The 22,104-nt window shown below is 42.3% G+C and overlaps 1 protein-coding gene across 2 annotated transcripts in view; it reads right to left on the bottom strand.

Moving 5' to 3' along the window:
• The window catches only part of ITPR2 (inositol 1,4,5-trisphosphate receptor type 2), a gene marked incomplete at its 3' end in the record, with an annotated part of 533,638 nt that overhangs the window by 32,337 nt on the left and 479,197 nt on the right, over positions 1-22,104 (bottom strand). For both annotated transcript variants that reach the window (XM_079715959.1, XM_079715960.1), the window contains one exon: positions 19,887-20,047. In XM_079715959.1, coding sequence (XP_079572085.1) covers positions 19,887-20,047 — 161 coding nt within the window. The remainder of the gene's footprint in view (positions 1-19,886; positions 20,048-22,104) is intronic.

Below are 22,104 nucleotides of genomic sequence, written 5' to 3'. Positions count from 1 at the left end.
TAACTGTGGGTTTTAAGGATTATCTGAAACCACAACTTCCCCCAAATTCCCAGGCTATAATGCAGTTCTTGATCTGTTGAACTCTGGAGTAACTGTAGAGATGTCTATTATACATAGACTGGATGCGCCCAATTTACAACCTTAGACATAGACTTTTATATCTGAAGGCCCTCTGAGGCAATTGTGTAAAATTCTATATCAAAGATTGTTGGAAATATTGAAAGATTTCATAATGTAAAAACTACATCAATGTCATTTAAATTGAACAAAATGGTTCTTTACTTTTCCATATACATTTTAACCATCTTCTCCACAAACTTCTTCAATAAATACTGCATGAAAAAAGCATTTTGCACTTTGTCTCATAGATGCAATTTGCCAACCGGATTGATTTCTTTCTGTGTAGTTCACCTGACTTCTACATATTATATATTTTCTCCTTTATTAAAGATGATGTAATCTTAGCTTCTATCACATTCCCATCCACAAAACTACTGAAAATAAGAGAGGTATGCAAAGATGAAGATAGGAAAGGATAGGATTTCACAAAGCAGGTTTGCAACCAAATATAGAAATCTGACAAAAACTCACAATGTAGATGAAGATTAATGAAACAATGATATTATATGAAAAGAAGAAATCTGGCAAATGAACCAAACTAAGACACATACCTGAAAAAAATTGAGAATGAGCAGTAGGGAACCATTTAAGTACTCTGAAAAGACAATGTTACTATGATTTGAATAGATCAAATAATTTGTGTATTGCCAGATGGAGAAATTGCATTCACATGTGTTAGCCCATGTGACTAGCCCATTCTATCTAGACAGTGCCCTTTCACTAATGATATAAACTAATTTCTCTTCCTTCTTAGGTAGTACTTTATCTGAGAAAGAGTAAGAGAGGAGAGAGATGCTGACGTGGGCACTGACCTCAATCTGACTCCACCTTCAGCTCCATTTTTGTTGCCATTTCTCTGCACAGACCAGAACTGGCAACCTAATCATAACCAATGGAATCATGCTTTTCAGTGACTGTTTATGTCTCACAAAGAAAATTTAATTGACACTGTAGGACTACTTGGTGACCATTTGAATTCGCAGGACCTTATAAGAGAGTGCCATTGTTTTTCTTCAAGGTTGGTGTATGATTCTCTGATCCACCTCTGGCTTCCATGTCTGCCCAGATTCGTGGCTTTGATTATAAAACCACAGAATATCAGGGCTCAAAGGGTCTTTTGATAGTTTAACTCAACTCCCTTGTTTTTCATACAAGGGAGCAAGAAGAGGTTAAGAAACATGGCCAAGCTATCTCACGTCTCCTAGTCTCTAATTCAGTCTTCTATGTCCACAAGGTTTATTTTTTAGACTTGTTGGATCCTCTGATCCAAGGTTCCACTTGAATGTGTGCATACTGGAGAGTTATTAAGTACTGGGCGGGAGGAGTTTCCTCATTGTTAGAGGTTTTCAAACACAGTTTTAAGTGTTAAGGTAGATAATAGTTTTTTCTTTTCTTTTTTAACAGACGAGTACATTGAGGCAGAGAGGTTAAGCAAATTGCCAAAAGTCACACAGCTAGGAAGCAGCCAAGCTGGGATGTGAACCCAGATAGGCTAATCCCTGTGCTCTTCTTACTATCCCATTTTGCTCACTAGCTATCATCTGCATTCTTAGGAACCTAAGCTAAGCCACTAGAGATATATGATTACTTATTTCTTATTCATTTGTTTGTTCACGCAGTCATCCATTCATTCCGCAAGTATTTACTGAGCACCTACTACGTGCCAGCCACTGCTCTGAGTCCTGATGATATAGTAATGAATAAAAAAAAGTTGTTGCCCTAATGCAGATTATGTTACGTATGTGTGAGGAAGACATACAATTAAAAAGTAAATATGCAATATAATGTCAGATTGCAATAAGTGTTTGGGGGAGTCAATAAGGAGGGTAAGAGGATTAAGAATGATACAGACAGGAGGAGGGACTCCTTTTGAAAAGGTGACCAGAGAAAGACTCTCTGAGATGGCGACGTTTAAGCAGAAACATGCAGGATGTGAAAGAATAAGTATAGTGCTGCGGGCCAAGAGAAAAACAAATGCAAAGGCCCTCAGGTAGAAACAGGCTTGGCGTATTGTGGGAAGAGCAAGGTCAGTGGGGCTGAAGACAATGAATGATGGAGGGGCAGGGGATGGCAGGTGTCAGAGTGTATAGGCCTGGGCAGGAAGTTTGAATTTTATTCTATGTACTTTAGAAAGCCAGCGGAGGGCTCTGAGCGGAGGAGCGACATATTCCAAATCACATTTTAAAAATCATCACCTTGTTCTCTGAGGAATAATCAGTAAAGGGGCAAGTATGGAAGCAGAAGGACTCATTCAGTGGCACCTGCAGCAGTCTAAATGAGAGTGGAAGGTTATTTGGACTAGAGAGGTAGAAGTTTTGGGAATAGTACATTTGTATCTGTTTCATTAGGTAGTGTAGATGAAGTACTTTGGTGGAGTGTATGCTGTGTGTAAGAGAGATAGAGGAATGAGGAGTCCTAACTTCAAGTTAAGGTTTAAAACTCCTTTCCAATTAACTGCTTAAAAAAAAAAAAAAGCAACAAATGCATGTGCAGAAAATGGGGAATACATCTGCTGTATAATGTGACTGGTCTTTATCTCTTCTTCCAGACAGGGTGGTTCTAATCTGATAGAAGTGTATTTGTCATTCATGAGCAAATGGGTTACACCTCAGTGTCTGCTGAGTGATGAGATGACTCACGATGGGGCTTGGTTACCAGAAACACCAGCCATGTGATTTAGAGGGTTGGGGCTTTGAGTCAGCCCAGCCTCCAGGGAGGGGAAGAGGGCGGGAGATTGAGTTCAATCATGTGACAAATGTCACAAAAAGTCAACCGTGCCTATCTACTGAAGCCCCAGCAAAAACTCTGGACACCACAGCTCAGTGAAGCTTCCTGGTTGGTGAACACATCTCTGCTCTAGGAGGAGGATGCACCCTGTTCCACAGAGGGAGGGCATAGAAGCGCTGTGTTTGAAACCCACCCAAATCTCCTTTGGCTGTTTCCAATCTAAATCCTTTATAATAAAACTGTAATTGTAAGTATAGTGCGTCTCTGAGTTTTGTGTGTCACTCCAGTGAACTATCAAACATGAAGGGCTCATGGGAAACTCTGAATTGATGGTCAGAGTGCAGGTGGCCTGGGAACACCCAAAGTGCAGCTGGCATCTGAAGTCAGGGCAGTCTTGTTAGGGACAATGGCCCATAACTTGCGGGGTCTGAGTTAACTCTGGGTGGTTACCACCAGAACTGTATTGCTATAATGACTGGTATCAGAATAGCATCCCAGGTCACCATGGCTGTACAAGACAGAACAGACCTGAGGAGAATGATTTATCCATAGTCAGGTCCTAATGAAAAGGGAGGCCTTTAGTCTCACCACCACTCTGTACTAAACAGTGAGCAAATTCATGTAACTATTACATGTTAATGCTGATTTACCATGCTAAAAGCTCTTAACATGTTCCTTTAGGTTATTTGAATGAAAATGTAGGATTTTCATTCAAATATCAATAGCTACACTAATAGTTTTAAATAAATCAATCTTTGTTATTACCACCAGTTAGCAAACATGAATTTCACATATGAGTTCCATAACTCATCTTCAGTTTTGGTCAGTCTACTCTCCTGGACCCCAGTTTTGTTATCATCAGGAACCATGGAATCATTGTCCTCTGGATGGATGCCCCATTGTAATCATACATGGAATGAGGTGGTAACCAAAATTACCATTTCCCTGTATGATTTGGGGGGTAAAAAGTATTCTTCTAGTCACCCAAACCTGAAACCTTAGTCTTCTTTTCCTTTCTCGTAAATCCATTGTCAGCTAATAGTTTTCTTCTTTTATCTGTCAGGTAGAATCAGAGAGTGAAAAATCAAGTCTGGAAGGGCCTCAGAGATCAGTGATTTATTCACTTATTCAGTAGATATTTGTTGAGAGCCTTTTTATTCCAGAAGCTGTTCTAGGTACTGGGAAAACAGTGAGCAGCACAGTTCCCAGAGAAACAAAGACCAAAGAAAGTTACCACATTCACAGGCAAATCATTTCAGATAGTGGTGAGGACTTTGTAAAAATATAACCGGGTGCTCTTATCAAGGGCCTGGGGTCTTAGTGTAAAAATATAACCGGGTGCTCTTATCAAGGGGTCTTAGTGGGCTTGGCCAGGAATGAGGATCCTAGTTCCTGAAGATAAACGTTCCAGGGGAAGGGAACAGCAGGAGACAAGGTTGGCAGAATTGGAAAGCTCAGGGGAAAAGTCAGCGAGGCTGGGCACAGGCAGAGAGGCAGGTGTGGGGGGCAAGACCGGCCGGTTGCTGGGTGGCGGAAGAGGACAATAGCCCATCCTCACTCTTGATCCAATCTTCATCCCACCACAACCTTCCTTTTTATTCCAGGTTCCTTCCATCACATTTTCCATCAGAGCGATGGTCACTGGTTTCCCTTCCTCCAGCCTTTGCCCTTTCATTACATCCTACTATGAACTATATGATACTCCATTAAAAAAAACCCATTTAAAAAAGTCATATAGGGCTTCCCTGGTGGCACAGTGGTTGAGAGTCCGCCTGCCGATGCAGGGGACGCGGGTTCGTGCCCCGGTCTGGGAAGATCCCACATGCCGTGGAGTGGCCGGGCCCGTGAGCCATGGACGCTGAGCCTGCGCATCCGAAGCCTGTCCTCCGCAACGGGAGAGGCCACAACAGTGAGAGGCCCGCGTACCGCACACACAAAAAAAGTCATATAATTCCTCTGCTTAAAACTTGCCAACGTCTCTCATTTGTTTGCAAGATTATGCGGAAACCCCTCATCCTGAACAATGAATTACTGCTACCATTTAGCCCAACCTAATCTGGGGATGGGTCCACCTAGGCTTTGATATCATTACTCAAATCTGCTTCTTTCCTTTACACACCACATTCTCTCCCTAACTTGCAGGAGAGCTCCTCATCTGCAGCTCATCAAACATTGCTACCTGGTGTTATCAACCAACCTTCATGACCACACATTATGCTCTCCAAATTAGGCCCAAGCTTCTTGATGGCTGGGAATTCACCTGTCCTTTATTTGTGCTCTCCTATATGATCTAACCCATTGCAACAAACATGGTAGGCACTAATATAAAAGTTGTTAAATAAATAATAATTTCTTGAGCCTTGAAATGCTATTCTGATCCCCAGACCCTCATATATATTTTAAATTTTCATGTAACATTTACTCTGCGTCAGATACTGTATAACTATTAACTTGTTTAATCTTATAAAAATCCTAGCGGTAGGGATGATTATCCATTTTTCAGATGAAGAAACTGAGGCATAAGAAGGTTAAAGTACCTGCATAAGCCCCCAAGTCCGTGTCTAAACACCATGCCACGCTGTGTCTCTCTCACACACAGCCTCCTTCCAGTAACTCCCTTTGAACACTCCACACTCTTATTTCATCCTTGGGTACTTGGGCACAAATGAATTAGACACTAGAGGACAAAGTGAGGAAGGCATGATCTTCTTAAGTAACAATACATCTTATCATCCTCCAGTAAAATGAGTTATCTTGTTATATATCTGTTGGCACTATGTCTTTGTCTGCTAAAATGATCTTTCAAACTGGGTTTAGTGCTTCCAAATGGTACTAGGCGCTCATTCAGGAAACAGGTATTCTCCGAGGCCCTGCAGCACAGGTGCAGCTGAGACAGTGGACATTTCCCAAGCCCCCCACTGGAACCAGTTTTCTCTCAGAGGTGAGGCTCCAAGTCTTAGAGGAAAATTCATGGTCTGGTCCTAACCAGTGCTGTCCTCTGGGGAATCCCAGCAGCATGGATGTGTTATCATGTGGACAGTAGACCAACTATCATTTAACAGCCAGACTCCAGCAAGGGTTGGGGGAGGGGTCAGTCCACACACAGTCTTCCCAGTGAATAAAACAGAAACAGTCAAATTTGGACCACTCCAAAATTCCTACCACAACTGCTTCCGGCTTGTAATAGAAAACAAACATTAACATACTCAAAATTTAGTATAAAGAAATATTTTAAATATTAGAGTTGTCAGAATTTTAGAACTAGGATGAAGAGGCTTTGGAAACCACTTAGATTTTCACTGTGAATGAGGAGTTGATGTGCATGGCAGTCAACTCTCTTCTCAAAGTCACAGGTAGAGCCAGGGCCAAGGGCCTTTATATCACAGCATGGTACCCAGCCGGCTAGAGAAAATTCCTGGGTAATTATCTCTTTGTCAATTTATAAGTACCTCTGCAAATAAACCACCCCTGAATTTGCCTATTTTTGAATTTCAGATCCTGGTGAACTGGTGGTTTTTTTTTTTTTTTTTTTTTGGCCTCTCCCGTTGCGGAGCACAGGCTCCAGACGTGCAGGCTCAGCGGCCACGGCTCAAGAGCCCAGCCGCTCTGCGGCATGTGGGATCTTCCCGGACCGGGGCACGAACCCACGTCCCCTGCCTCGGCAGGTGGACTCTCAACCACTGCGCCACCAGGGAAGCCCCTCCCAGCACTTTTGTTCTGACTCAGTGGCAGCTCCTGCGCTCCTACCACAACAGCCCTGCCCCCTGTCCTCTCTGGGACTCTCCTGCTGGCATCACACCATACCTCTTTGTGGCAAGATCTCTCCTAAAATCACTTGTCGAACTCAAATGGTTTCAGTGGTTCAAGCCATTCAAATGTTTAAGTGAGCTCCTGACTTTCAGTTTAACAAAGGAACAAATGCAAATGAACTTGAGTTTGAGTCAGGCCACAAGATAGGAAGGTCCTTCTGCCGGGCCTGTCCTGTTGGTAACATTCACTATGGAAAAACTGTGGTGACTTGTTTAGGATTTGCCTTCTGCTCTAAACAGGAAACTCTGTGACAGGCCACACCTGTCCTGCTCTCCTCTGCCCACCTTTCCAGGGGCTAACGTAGTGCCTAGGACACGGTAGGTAGTATTTATTGAACAAATGAAGTTGACCATTGTCTGACCTCTAAGAGAAACATGATGCTGAATCAGAAAAGGGTTTGAACATTAAAAGTCTTAAGAATGCTCTGAATCTGCAAAACAGTATTTAAATGTAGTCATATTATTTTAAGAGGCCAATATTTTAAGCAGAAGTGGAATGATCAAACATTTCTTGAGCAATGACCAGGAACCTGACACCACGTTAGGCCCAAGGATGGAGGTGGTTTTGTTGAATACATACAGGAATCCTGGCAAAGAGGGGTAGGATCCCCATTTACAGGTGAGGAAACAAGACTCAGAGCTGGGGTGACTTACCTTAGTTGCTATTATTTCAAAACACCTTGATCTTGAAATCCCCTTAAAAGTAACTGATTCCACAAACATGACATTATGTGACTCATCTTTGAAATACAAGTGCTAAATCATTTTTGTAAAATTCAGCAATTAGTTTTCAGTAATTCCCTTAGATAAAACTAGTCCAAAATCCTATGGAGGGAAGATCCCACGTGCCACAGAGCGGCTGGGCCCGTGAACCATGGCCGCTGAGCCTGCGCGTCCGGAGCCTGTGCTCCACAACGGGAGAGGCCACAACAGTGAGAGGCCCGCGTACCGCAAAAAAAAAAAAAAAAAAAAAAAAAAATCCTATGGAAACTAGCTTGCCTGATAACCTTACCTAACACAAGAGTAGTGTTTCAGCTTAATTGCCATCTTGACTAATTACTCATGATGTGGCACAGGCTATGCTGGCCTATTAAAAACCATTAGACAGAAGCTGTGTGGCTTTACAGTATATAGTTCTCATTCCCACAACTTACATTTTGATGGCATCTGTTACTCTCTGGAAGAAAGCCAGAATTTCTGAGTAAAATGTATCAGCCCTAGCAATGTGAACATTATTATTCCAGAAAGCCAACTGAGAATTGAACAAGTTCTTACAGTAATGACTAGAACTTTGAAACAAGAATTTTCATTGGCACAGTGGGAAGAAATCTTTTTATCAAGGTTATGAGAATCAGAGATGTGAGCATCCCTTTATAAGCTTCAAATAAATGCCTTAGGATGGGTCACCACTTCAGAGAGGCTTCTATAGATTGAACAAAGCCCAAATCACTTTGCTCTAAACATTTGGGTTTGCGGCATAATTCCACACTAAAACTTATTAATCAGTGTTGGGTTACAGGATATCCACATATTGACCAAAACACTTCTAGGTTCGCTGGCTGATGAAAAGTTAAAATAAGCTTTCAGAGCCCTCCTGTGAAAATTGTTTTTCTCCTTTCTGGTTCTACTTCTGTTTTTTTTTTTTTTTTTTTGCGGTACGCGGGCCTCTCACTGTTGTGGCCTCTCCCGTTGCGGAGCACAGGCTCCGGACGCGCACGCTCAGCGGCCATGGCTCACGGGCCCAGCCGCTCCGCGGCATGTGGGATCTTCCCAGACCGGGGCACGAACCCATGTCCCCTGCATCGGCAGGTGGACTCCCAACCACTGCGCCACCAGGGAAGCCCTCTGGTTCTACTTTTTGATGAGTAAAATCTGGGTGGTAGGACCTACACATTATTATTATCATTAGTTGTTATTATCAGTATTAAATAACAGTTACAGTTTCCTGTCTGTCTGTCTAAGAGCGTGTTTCTCTGATTTATTCACTCTGTATAGTTTCCCCTGGAGCACTTCATCCAAATCTGTGATTTCGGCTATCAAGTATACTCCAGTGGTGTATACATTTTATGATCATTTAACAAATTTTTATTCAGTATCTACTATATACCAGGTACTGCCCTATGCTCTGGAAATCTTCCCCCTGTGGTAGTTGATCTTTTCTAACTCCTTGTGGGAATTGGAGACCCATCTATTCAGTTTCTTATTGGACATATGCACTTAGACACGCAAATTGTTCCTGTGCACTTGGACACTGATATCATCACATCTCCTCAGCTGGCCCTTGAGGAACGCCTAGGAGTTGGGTTGGGCCCCACTGCTCCACCCAGCACCCCAACTATCCAAGGCCAGAGACTGAAACCTCTTTCCTCTTGCCTTCGGTGAGTCTTCTGCCTGAATCTTTTCATACTCATCACTTCCTCTCAGTCCGCAGTGGCATTTCATACCAGCTCTCATCACTGTTGCTAGGAAATGAAATCTTTCTACCCGTTTTTTTCTTTTTTTCCTTGCTCCAGGAAGGCCCCCTTGAATACATTTCCTACATTGTTATGGAACATACTTTCTAAAATGCACATCTGACCTTGTCTCTTTGGTTTAATATCTCTGAAGGGCTTCCCTTAGCTTTCGGGGTAAAGACTTCCGAGCACACAAGGACCTTGTGATCAGGCTCCTAGTTACATTGCCTCCTGGACAGCCTCACTCTCTCCCTAGACAGGCTGACCTGCTCCCTCCACCTGCTCCATCCTTATTTACTGACTCACCCCAGCATCCAGGCCTGACCCCGTGAAGCCTCCCTGCCCAGGCTGTCTGCTCTGCAGCAGGCTCCACAGCTGCACTGGGCCGTCACCACCCTTTATTTGATTTCTCTGCTGTATTTCACCAATGTTTCCTGAACGAAGCTACGGTATTTGCCTCAACCTTGAATCCCTAGGCAGCCCAGTGCCTGGGGCACAGTAAGCACTCAGCCTGTGAGCCTGCGTTTATTGGATGAACAAATCTTTAACTGATGGAGAAAGATTTATTGCTTTGCAGTTTTAAGGCATTCTGGATCATACCTCAACTATTGCAGCTTAAAAACTAAGGATTCTGGGCTTCCCTGGTGGCGCAGTGGTTGAGAGTCTGCCTGCCGATGCAGGGGACACGGGTTCGTGCCCCGGTCCGGGAAGATCCCACATGCCGCGGAGCGGCTGGGCCCGTGAGCCATGGCCGCTGAGCCTGCGCGTCCGGAGCCTGTGTTCCGCCACGGGAGAGGCCACAGCAGTGAGAGGCCCGTGTACCGCAAAACAAAACAAAACAAAAAAGAAACACTAAGGATTCTAATTCCTTAAAATACGTGTTGGAGAAGCAGAAAGAGATTTCCTCCTTCCAAAGGATGTCTTTTGGTTGGGGTTTGGGTTTTTTTGCCCTCCCTTTTCTCCAACACTGAACTTACATATATTTGACCTTAGTCGTTCTATGTGATTCTTCACTAGGAGATGGAATAGCTAAAGGTAAAATCATATACAAAGGGGCCAGAAAAATGTGTGTTTGGATCCAGGTTCAAGCCCTATTTACTGAGAACCTTGGATAAGTAATAAGCTTCTCTGAGCCTCAATTAACATAAAATGGGTATAATTAAATAGGATAACATGCAAAGCTGCTAGCACATAGTATACACTGAATTAGTTTTCTTTCTTTTTCTCTGCTTACACTTTCCCTTAAAGATACACACTTCACCTGGAATATACTCCTCTCCATCCCTTCTGACAAAATCCTCATTTTTTAAGGTCCAACTCTCCTCCTAATCTTCTCTGTGTAGTTGTCCCTGGAGCCTTCAGCCAGAAAGGGCTGTCCTGTCACCTGGGTTCCAGTGCCTCAATGTCTTATTTACTTTGTTCAACAGATCTATGCTGAGTGTCTACTATGTGGTGGGCATTAATTTAGGGGCTGGGAATCAGCAGTGAATGAAACAGATGTGTAAATGCCTGAGTCGTAGTGGAGAGGAATAAACATGTCAATAAGTATAAAAACAATATTAGGTCAGATGAATATAAGTGGTCTAATGGGTAACAGGAAAGGAAGTAACCAGAATGGGGGTGTCAGGGAGGGGGCCAGGCATGGAAGGAGCTGGGGAACAAAAACTGCAAATGGAAGGCATCCACACACCAAGGTACTGACCAGGGAAAAGTGTGGCATTTTCGATAAAAAGAAAAGGGCCAATGTGGTTGAACGGTCGTGGGCTAAGGAAGGTGGGATGGAATGGAATTGGTGAAGTAGGCTGCAGCCAGATGGCATAAGGGGGCCACAGGGAAGAGTCTAAATTTTACTCCAAGTACCACTGAAGGGTTTTAATAAATCAGGGGTGTACTGGTATAATTTGTTTTCAGATTTCTCCAGCTACTGTGTTTCTGAACGCCTATTATCTCTCTCATGGGAGTTCTGATTTGCACTATAGTTTCTGGTGAATACACCTGTCTTTTCTATCACACTGTGGCTCTGTAAGGGCAGTGATGAGGTTTTATTCCTGTTTATTCTTGTTTCCATCAGTGGCTCATGCATAGTCTTCCCAGTAAATGCTTGTCCAATTAAATGGAAATGTCCTGTCCTTTCTTTCTTGCCTGCAACTGTAATAATTGTCATAGTAACCCTTCTAATCTCTGCAGGAAACTTGCTGTTGCCAGCTAGATCTGAACGAGGACAGTTTTCATATTTGTATCCCTCTCAGGCCTTCCTGCCATTGTAGGCTTCTCCGCTGACTTCCTGTCTCCCAGCCAGGTTACTCCCAGCCCCAGCCTGCAGGGCGCGTTTGTGGTCCCTCTTCTGTAGAGCATGACGTTTGTGCTGGGCACCCGCCCTCACAGGAAGCACTACTGCTAGCTTTACACGACTAACTGCATCATTGTAGGACAACAGCACGCGCGCCGGCCACTTGCATGTGTCCTGCACGTAACCGACGCAGCATCCCCTTCTGCTGGCTGTGTCCTCTCTAAGCCTCAGTTTCCTCATGTGTAGAATGGGGATAATCACATCAGACTGCCTCCCGGGGTTTATACAAGGCCTTTAAAGAGATCATGCATGTCAAACTGCACAGCATCCAGCAAACAGCATTCATCGAATGTCAATTTATATTAGTCGTAGTACTGTTTTTGTTTTTTAAAGATTTTTTTGATGGGGACCATTTTTTAAAAGTCTTTATTGAATTTGTTACAATATTGTTTCTGTTTTATGTTTTGTTTTTTTTGGCCGAGAGGCATGTGGGATCTTAGCTCCCCGACCAGGGATCAAACCTGCATCCCCTGCATTGGAAGGCGAAGTCTTAACCACTTGACCGCCAGGGAAGTCCCATTAGTCATAGTACTGTTTGTATGCCTGATTTGATTTAATCCTGGTAGCAACTCTGCACGGAAAGTCTTGTTATATACAGGGTCACTATTCAGCTGGCTTGCATAGATATGGCTATACTCGTTGCTAAAACTGTTGCAGTATCTCCCAGTTGCCAAATTACCTGCTGTCCCAAGCCCTCCAAATCCCGCTCCCCGACCCCATGACCCTGCAGCCTTCTCTGTCCAAGTTCTTTCCCCGGGATCCCTACCTCCCCCTTCTCCCCATGATCTGGCAGCTAATGGGGCAGGGTCTGGCACAGCCGGAGGCCTCCAGGTTCCAGACAATTCACCTTATTCTATTCTGAGTGCTGACTGGCTGATGACACTTTCTTCATTGATGGGTAATGTGAAGTACAGAGGGAATAAGTCAAGTCATCGACCTTGTAAATGGGAATCCTAGGAAGTCAAACCTCAGAATCCGATGCCCAGGTTCCTTCCTTGACATGGAGCTTCTCCTTAGACACGGATTAGAAAAACCACCAAGAGCCACTTTAGCTTCTTGAACTTCGAGGACTATTACCTGGGCACCAGCAGATTCAGTTTCTGATTAATGACATCTGAGAGTCCACGCCTCAAGTGCCTGTCCTCGACCTTATTCCCCATCCCACTTCCATCCGAATCTCATCTAAAACAATTTGGCCCCAATCCTTCCACCCTCACTTCTGGCGCTGAGGACAGTCTTTGAGATGAAGACTCCGTGTACAGCCACACTGTTAAATATTCACCATTTCTATCTCTATTTTCAAAATAAGAAAAGAATTAGAAAGACGTTAACGTGCACAAATATGTGAGAACTCATGGATTATAGTACGAATACTAAATAGGAAATTAGGATAATGTATAGGATAGGTTCCACAACAAAAATGAAATCCAGAGTTGGGAACTGAAAAAGATCCCTCTTAAATTGAAGACACATGTCTGGATTTAAAATGTGGACAGTAGAGGGGGCATCTCCTTGAATGTAGACATTTCCTTCTTAATTGTGCATTCTGAAGCTACAACCTCCCGCCCCCAGCTTGCCTTGAAATGTAAGCATTTTAAAAGTGTCTAATTATGTTCTAACATCTTTAAAATAGGTTTTAAAGATTGAGCAGTTACATAATTGGCTTAATTAGATCCAATTACACAATTAGCGTAAATTGGAAATAATAGGACCAGAGCATATAATTTCATAATTATGACACAGGACAATAAGGCAGAAATTAAGTTGGCAAATGGTGCTAATGCAGGAGGGGTACATATAAATCTTAGAAGACTTGATGTCTTTCATGAGCCCCAATATATCCCCCCTCCAACAGTTACGGCTCAAAAATACGGTTTAACTAAACAAGACTGATTTTGAGTTCCAGACACAGAAAACAACATCTGGAAAATTCTTAGCTCTTTTCCTTCCTTCTGGGTGACGACATTTCTTTTCTATCTCATTAAAAGGACAATCCCTCTCTTTCTGAGGCCTTAATACATTATGCAAGGAAGAATTCATTCTGAAGGGTGAATTATGCTGAACAACCCACCAATGCGCATGCTTGCCCCTCTGCTAGGACAGCACCTTCAGGGGCACTCCTGAGGATTTGTGCATGTATGGGATGGGTCAGGTTTCAGAAATACTGAGAGAGACGACAGAGGGATTAAATTGCCTGTCTCTCAAATCAGCCATCCGAGTTTTAATACTGCATTCATTATACTTGGTTCAGGTGGCATAACATTCCTGCTGTGTCTTTATCTTCCGATTTTAAAAGAGGGGAAAGATGACATTTGCCTAATGAGAAATTCATGTTCTCAACTCCTGCAGCTATTTTGGTGTATCTTTCCGTAAATTATGTCCAACTACCAGAGGGCTAAGAATAAACCGTTCATTTGTTAATTCACTCATTATTTTATTTACTCATTGAATAAACGTTTTGAGCTTCCTGAGGGAAGAGATTACTTCTTATTTATCCTTACGTATCAAACCCACAGCACAGCTGCTAGCATATAAGAGGCACTCAGTGTCTATCGAATTGTTTTTAATATATATTATAGCTATCATCTGCCCTGGTCTTACACAGAACAAAAGATACTCTATTCCTGGTTGTGGCCTTCAAGAAACTTACAATTATTTTTTGTGTCACGACAATTATTATGTTAACAAAAACATGAGTTAATTGGTACAACCATTATGGAGAACAGTATGGAGGTTCCTTAAAAAACTAAAAAATAGAACTACCATATGATCTAGCAATCCCACTCCTGGGCATATATCCAGAGAAAACTATAATTTGAAAAGACACATGCACCCCAATGTTCATAGCAGCACTATTTACAATAGCCAGGACATGGAAGCAACCTAAATGCCCACCGACAGATGAATGGATAAAGATGTGGTATGTATGTGTGTGTGTGTGTGTGTGTGTGTGTGTGTGTATGTACAATGGAATATTATTCAGTCATAAAAAGAATGAAATAATGCCATTTTCAGTAACATGGATGGACCTAGAGATTATCATACTAAGTGAAGTAAGTCAGACAAAGACAAATATCACGATATCACTTATATGTGGAATCTAAAAAAATGATACAAACGAACTTACAGATCATAAACAGATTCACAGACTTAGAAAACAAACTTATGGTTATTAGGGCGGAAGGGGAGGGGAGGGATAAATTGGGAGATTGGGATTGACATAAACACACTACTATGTATAAAATAGATGACTAATAAGGACCTACTGTATAGCACAGGGAACTCTACTCTATACTCTGTAATGGCCTATATAAGAAAAGAATCTAAAAAAGAGTGAATATATGTATAACTGATTCACTTTGCTGTACAGCAAAAACTAACACAACATTGTAAATCAACTGTACTCTAATAAAAATTTAAAAAACAAAACAAAACCACCCCAAAACATGAGTTAAATTGTCCCAGCTGACATCACTATGATGTCCACAAAGAATTTTTAGTCAAGAGTCAAATAAGTAGAAAAGCTTAAAAGTGCCATGTGCTAAAATGAGAAACTGGTCCCCACAAAGCCATGGTCATGGGGCATGGTCAGCCAGGGTCTGGGTCACAGCCCAGTACACCAGAACACGTGGGCAGTTCTCTGAACACGCATGGTACCTGTCCTTCCAGGTACCTCTGGTTTTGATCCCACTGTTTGTCAAATTAAGTACTAAATATTCTCAAAGGTCCTTAATATACCTCAGCAAACAAACAACTGAAAATGTCTCCAAAATGTTAGAGAGACCTCTAAAAGCCTTGGGCATTTTTTCTAATGATCTCTATTTTGTTTGTTCCTCTTCAATATCATCCTATGAGTAATGGGAGAGGCAAAAGGGCTTAGTGATGCTCACAGGCCATTACTAGCACAGGCTGCAGGACTTATCCTCTTAGACCCTTTCCTCCTAGTTTATTGGATTCTCTTTCATTACTTTTACTTTTCTGCATGATCCTTTCTTTTCTGTCTCTTACTTTCTGTCCCCAATAAATACTAGCTCAAATCTTATCAAAAATGAGAGTTTGTTTGCCAGAAGAAAATATATTCCCCAAATACCTTGATCTATTCACATCTCCCCTAACAATATCCCAGAAGAGGTTTTGTGTTAATTCAAAGACTCAAACAATGGATAGTCCAACAGCTTGGTGTAGGGTTTGAAGGGAGGGGTGAGGAAGTTTTAAGCTTCTGTTACTATTTCAGAGTCTTGATCCTGTCACTAGAGGGATGTAGAGGCACAAATGTATTTCCTAAGATTCTAATCCCTAGAAGCAATATATTAATTTATTTATAATGTATGTTTTAATGCACACTAGTATAAATATTCCTTATGGGACCTAGTAGTAAAGAATAAAGTTGAAGTATTGGAGGTGAAAAAATACACAGAGGGAGAAACATCCCCAAACTTGTTATATTCTTGTTTTTCTCATTTCATTTTTTCTCATTTTCTCATTTCACCAGAAGACAGGAAACATTTTCTAAGGGCCTCTAGGTACAAACCAGGCTTAAAGTGTGTAGAATTCAGATGAGTTGTTTTGTGAACAAATATGAAGAACTTCCTTATTTTATTTTGCATAAATCCTTGAGGGTAAAAGCTACATCAATTATGAAGAATTAAAAACTTCTTCTAAAGCTCTATTGATAAACAAGCACTTAAATCTACTTGGTAAAGGCACTTATTTTTAAGGACCAAAAATTAAAGTGGGAGGAAAATGGAAGTTTTCCTACCAAACTGTTAAGAGTAGTTACCTTTGACCTGGAGGGAGAGAAAATGTAGTCTTTGAATTGAGCTACAGACAGGCTTCAACTTGCCATGTGCTCTAAAATCTTCTCTCTCTAGGAGGATCAAGATTAGGAGGCCATAATCTCCAAGGAGCCTGGAGTAACAGATTTTCCAAATTGGGTTCATCAACTACAGATTTTTAGAAGTGTTCCAAAAAGGCTATTTCAGTAAATGAACACTCTTACCGGCAAGTGACTTTTTGTTTCCATCCTTCCAAAGCTTAATATCTCTCCTTCTTCTCCTGCCCATTAAAATCCAGGACCAGTGCCTGTTCTCTTGGGTGTGCACTGCTTGGATGAGAATGAGACAGTTCATGTTGCAATAAGCTTGTGGGCTCTCCTCCCTCCTATCCTGGTTCTGGAGAGAGTTCTGACAGGAGAGGATGGATAGACACACGGATCAGTATGTCTTAAAAATTCAAGCACAAGAGCCCGGCAAAATGCGGGTCTTAATGTGAAAGCTAAAGATGGGTCAACGTTTTTGCAGCAGTCTTCTCTCACAGTGAAAGTTACCTGGTGATTTCCTTATCACAAAATCCAAAGGCTTGGACCTGTCTCCTCTTTGCAGCAATTGATGCTGTGAACTCTGACACGGAAATACTCATCTCTTGGCTTCTAACACACTCCATTGCCTGGTTCTTCTTCTACCCTTTTCAGTGTCTTCTTTTCTACTTATTTTACTTGTCTTTCTCTTTTTTCCTAAATGGGAGATTCCCCCAGGTTCTGTCTCTGGCTTTCTCTTCTCCTCTCTCTGCGTTTCTCCCTTCTCCCACCTCTTGCTAACCTGAAGGCTTCAACTGTCATTCCATGTGGACGGTCCCACTGAAAACTGTCAATTACTGAGTATCTACCATGAGCTGGACAGTTTTTTTAAAAAAAATATTTATTTATTTTATTTTATTTATTTCCTTTATGTTTTTGGCTGCGTCGGGTCTTAGTTGCAGCGTACGGGATCTTAGTTGAGGCACACAGGATCTTTGTTGAGGCATGCGGGATCTTTCGTTGCTGCACGCAGGCTCTCCAGTTGAGGCACACGAGCTCAGTAGTTGTGGTGCACGGGCTTAGATGTCCCACGGCACGTGGGATCTTAGCTCCCCGACCAGGGATTGAACCCTCGTCCCCTGCATCGGAAGGTGGATTCTTTACCCCTGGACCACCAGGGAAGTCCCGAGCTGGACACTTTTTACATGTCGTCTCACTGATCTCACACCAATTTTCTGCCTTTTAGGTGAGGAGGCAGAGTCTCAGGGAGGTCTGAAGACTCATCCAAGACATCAAGACCACACAGCAGATACGTGCTAGAGCCAGTGTTGGAGTTCAGATCTTTCTGGCTGTAAGGCCCATGCTGTTGACACTACACTGGCCCTCCGAACCCATGACTTGGCCTCCAGTCTCATTTCAAAATCCACAAGTCTTCTTCTCTGACTGTTTTCTCCTCCTAACAGAGACTTTCTGAAACCGATCACCCCCTTTCTCCCAACGGCCTGGCTCACAGTGTCGGGAGTCTCTGTCTCATCTCACAGTCCTCCCCTGGCCCTGCTTCTCCACACCCACCTCCTAATCTCACCAACTTCCAAATACTACCTCTGACTTCATCTTTCCTTTCTCCCCACCAGCCGACACACCACTTCCTGAGCACTGTTCCCCAGTGTTCACATTCTTCCCTTAGGTAAAATCTTCGGTGGCTTCCCACTGCTGAGAGAAAATAATGTCCAAATACCTACACTTCTTGCTCAAAAGTCCAATCTACTTTTTGGGTCATATCTCTCAGAACTTCCTGACACGTAAACTATGTACCAGTGAAACCGGGCAACTAACTATCCCCTGAGTGTCTGAATGTCCCATTTCTATGCTTTTGTTCAGGCTGTTCCTTCTTACAGGAACTCACTCTTAATCCAGCAGACACTCCCCATCTGCACAAACTCTACCCCGTCTCATGTAATGCACACGTAGACACACACACACACACACACACACCCCAATTCCCCTCCACCACCTTCCAGTTGGATGTCACTTTACATCTTTAAGCCTTCCCAGACTTCCATCTGTTCCACTCTTGGGTAACGTAGCCTGTTCTACTTTGGGTTTATTGCCCCCTCCTCTTCTTAGTAAGCTCTAAATCCCTTGGCACAGAAGGGACATTTCAGACTCTTCAGCATATTCCCTGTAATCTTTTAGTCCAAAGGACATAATGGATGCCTGCCAAATACATATTAATTCAATTTAGTCAAACCGGTAAAATCTAGCAGTGTGAGGTCACATTTGAAATGCAATGCTGTACATGATTCTCCCCTAGCAAGAAGAAACAAAATGTTTCACACAGTCTCTGAGCATCTTGAGATCAAGACTGTTTAAATGATGACTATGAGTGCATAGCCTCAAAGTGATCACCTTTTTTCCTAATGTAGAAGGGAGAGAGGGAAGAAAAGGATTTGTGGAGAAAAAGAAACCATGTTAGGTTCTGCCCACTGTCATATGAAGAATGGAGAGAAAATGACTTACGGTAGAATGCACGTCAATAAGATAGGATGGAAAATGCTGAATTATAAAAATTCAATGTACATGTAGCTCTCCTGTGACACATAAATATTGTCAGGTAAGGTAAACTACTGCAATATTAACCTGTACTTAGTGAGATGTGAGCCTCTGAAAATGTTCTTTGGTTTTCCCCTATATTGTAGTTTATGTCTTCCTAAGTGGATGATAAGTTCGCAGAGGGGAAGGCAGAGACCCACCGTTACCCGGCTCTTCTGACACTTTGGTGTTTACTAAATGTTATCCTTGGGACTGAGCATCAAAGAGGGTCATGACTCTTCTAAGGTCTCATTCTCAAATAGTTATTAACAGAATTTTGGAGGATGATTTTTGAGAAAATATCCAATATATGGCTATGTTTATACACAAGAATTTATATCAGATTCAATGATACTCACTCCCTAATTGTGTATCATGGATACAAGAAAGTTGTACCTTTGACTTCTCTTTAAGCCTGTTAGTTTTAATCTTCTATGAAGCAGAAGAAAGTTCAAATCATGGACAACCACGCCGTCTGTGCAATGCTACTGATCTTAAGGAGGAGTTACAAGCAACTGGATGCCGCAGGCTCAGTGCAAATCCATCACCAACACCAGTCAATCTATCCAAAATGTGTGCTGACAAAACGCCAGTGATCTCCCATTGGGACAGAACATTATCCTCTCCCCAAACACAATTTAATTGCTTAAATCCTTAATTTCTGCAACTCAAGGAATTTCTTAAAGTATGAATCTCCTTTTGCCAATGGCAAAGTTCCAGGTTTGGGAAATTGAGACATTACTGATGACAGGAGGCATGAGGTCAGAGGATGACAGACAGGACTGAATTCAATGCACAGAGAATTCTCCAGGAAATACCATCTGCACACCTGAGGCTTAGATTTGGTTTGTATAACCAAGAAGTCCACTAGGAACCAATGATTTAGCCAGGATAGGGGTCCTTCAATGACTGCCAGTCCTATTTAAAAGTTAACAAAATGATTGCTAGAAACTTTATGTTCTGGGAGAAAGGTAGGGTAGGGAAGGTGAAAGCAGACAAAATGCAACACAGTCATAGAGGCAAACCCTCTTCTCACTCACCACAATCATTTGAGCCACGTAACTTTCAGGTCCGGTGTATTCAGTTGGGTCTTTCACCTTCACCAGGACGAGGAAGTACAAATAATGCCACATACTGTGTTCTGACTTGATGTGCTCCTCAAAAGAAACCGTTTTATTATCAAACTTGTCCCTCTCGAGTCCTGCAAATCACAGGAGACACAATGTGTGTAATTTAATCAGCACTCACTTCTTGGCATAAAAACAGAACATAATAATTATTGTGAAAAAACGCTTTCGGAAAGAGCATGATGATTTAAAATGTTATGATTAAAAACAATGTAGTATATAAGACCTCCAGAAAAAAAGTCAGAGTTTTTAATTTCTTTCCTGTGGATCCTTAGAAATGCACAGTCCTATTATAGAAGTAAAGTTTGCAGACAATTTTAAATATAGCTGCATCAAAATTGTCAAATTAAACTGGATCGCAAGTCTAAAAAAAAGAAGTCAAAATGATTGTGCAAGAAAAAGCACGCTGGCTAATCAGGGCAGAAAGAAAGGGTCATTTTCACCAGAAACTTGGGTAAAAAGAGAAAAGGCAGCTAACAGTCATCTCTTCAAAACCACTTGTAATCAGTGAAGGACAAACGAATGTCCACAGATACATGGGCTCCGAGCGCAATAAGGACTCACAGGCTCATTCCACCCCTTAGACTACTGTGTTCCAGGCATTTTGGGGAGGGGAAGGTCTGCTCAATTTCCAGGGCATATTTTTAGCCTCTGGAAGGACACGGAGCCGTAATCTTACTGGGTAGTAAGATTCTTTTCTCTCAAAGGTTGAAGCGCAGATGAAAGGAAATGAATGGAGATGAAGAAAAACATCTATGGAAAAATGAATTACACTGCCAAGTAAAATGGGATGCCAGGATTCAGTCTGGTTTTGCAGTTCAGATACTGGAGGAGAAATGTGGAAACTGAATTCCAAACCTGGCTACTCTTTTCCTAAACATTTTTTTTTTTTTAAAAAAAGGTCATTTGGCCATTTAGGCATGAAGAAGACCCTTTAAACAATAAGATGCAAAGTACAATAAGTAAAAAACCTGTCCCCAGTGAAGGCGTGACCCTTTAAATTGTATTATTGGATATTTTTACGGGAAATACCATAAAATTTGGCTGGCTAATGGCTATGCCTCATCTTACTTGACCTATCAACAGCTCAGCATGCTTCAAATAAAATCCAATCCTCTCCCCCAAACCTGCTCCACCCATGTTCTCTTTTCATTCCACGACAACTCCGTTCTTCCAGTTTTCAAGCCAAAAGTCTAGGAGTCAACCCTGAGTCCTCTCTCTCTCTCTCACACACATGCCACATCCAATTCATGTTGAAATTCTTTTGGCTCTACCTTCAACATATACCCAGAATCTGATTGCTTCTCACCACCTCCATGGTTACCACTCTGGTCTGAGCCATTATCATGTCTCATCTGCATTACCCAAATAATCTCCAGACCCTCGTTTCCACCTTTATTCTCTGTGGCCTATTCTCAACACAGCAGCCAGAGTGATGCTTTAAACACCCGAGTAGGATGGCGTCCCTCCTCTGTTCCAAACACTGCAGTGGCTCACCTCCTCAGAATAAAGGTCAAAGTTCTTACACTGCCCTACAAGTAGGGTTGCCGGGGAAAATACAGGATGCCCAGTTAAGTTCAAAGTTTGGAAAAACATCAAATAATTGTTGAGTTTAACTACATCCCATGCAATATCTTTTTGCTAAGCCCTAAGTGATGTGGCCCTCCAGCCTCTCTAACTTTGTCTCCCACTACCTTCTCCCTTGCTAACTCTCATCCAGCCACAATGGCTTCCCTGCTGATCCTCGCACCCAGACCCCTGCCTCAGGGCCTTTGAACTGTCTGTTTCCTCTGCCCACAACCCTCTTCTCTCTGGTACCTCTTTGACTAACTCACTTACCTTCCAGTGTTTCTCAAATCTCACCTTCTCAATGTGGCTTAACTCGATCACTTTATTTAATCCCATAGCCTGTCTCTTCCGTTTTGACGATACTTTTGATCACTCTTTCCTTGTCCCCTTCCTTTTCCTAGAGGGCTTATCATCTCTTAACAGACTGAATATAGCCATATCCAAGGTGTTCTATTAAACTGGACCACAAGTCTCAATTACAGAGGTAAAAATGATTGTGCAAGAAAAATCCAGCCTGCTAATTGGCACAGAAAAGAGGAATATCATTTTATCCAGGAACTTA

Source organism: Hyperoodon ampullatus (assembly GCF_949752795.1).
Source record: "Hyperoodon ampullatus genome assembly, chromosome: 11".
Lineage (NCBI taxonomy): Eukaryota > Metazoa > Chordata > Mammalia > Artiodactyla > Ziphiidae > Hyperoodon > Hyperoodon ampullatus.
The sequence above is the reverse complement of the archived record's forward strand: the minus strand, read 5'-3'. Positions and strand labels throughout refer to the sequence as shown.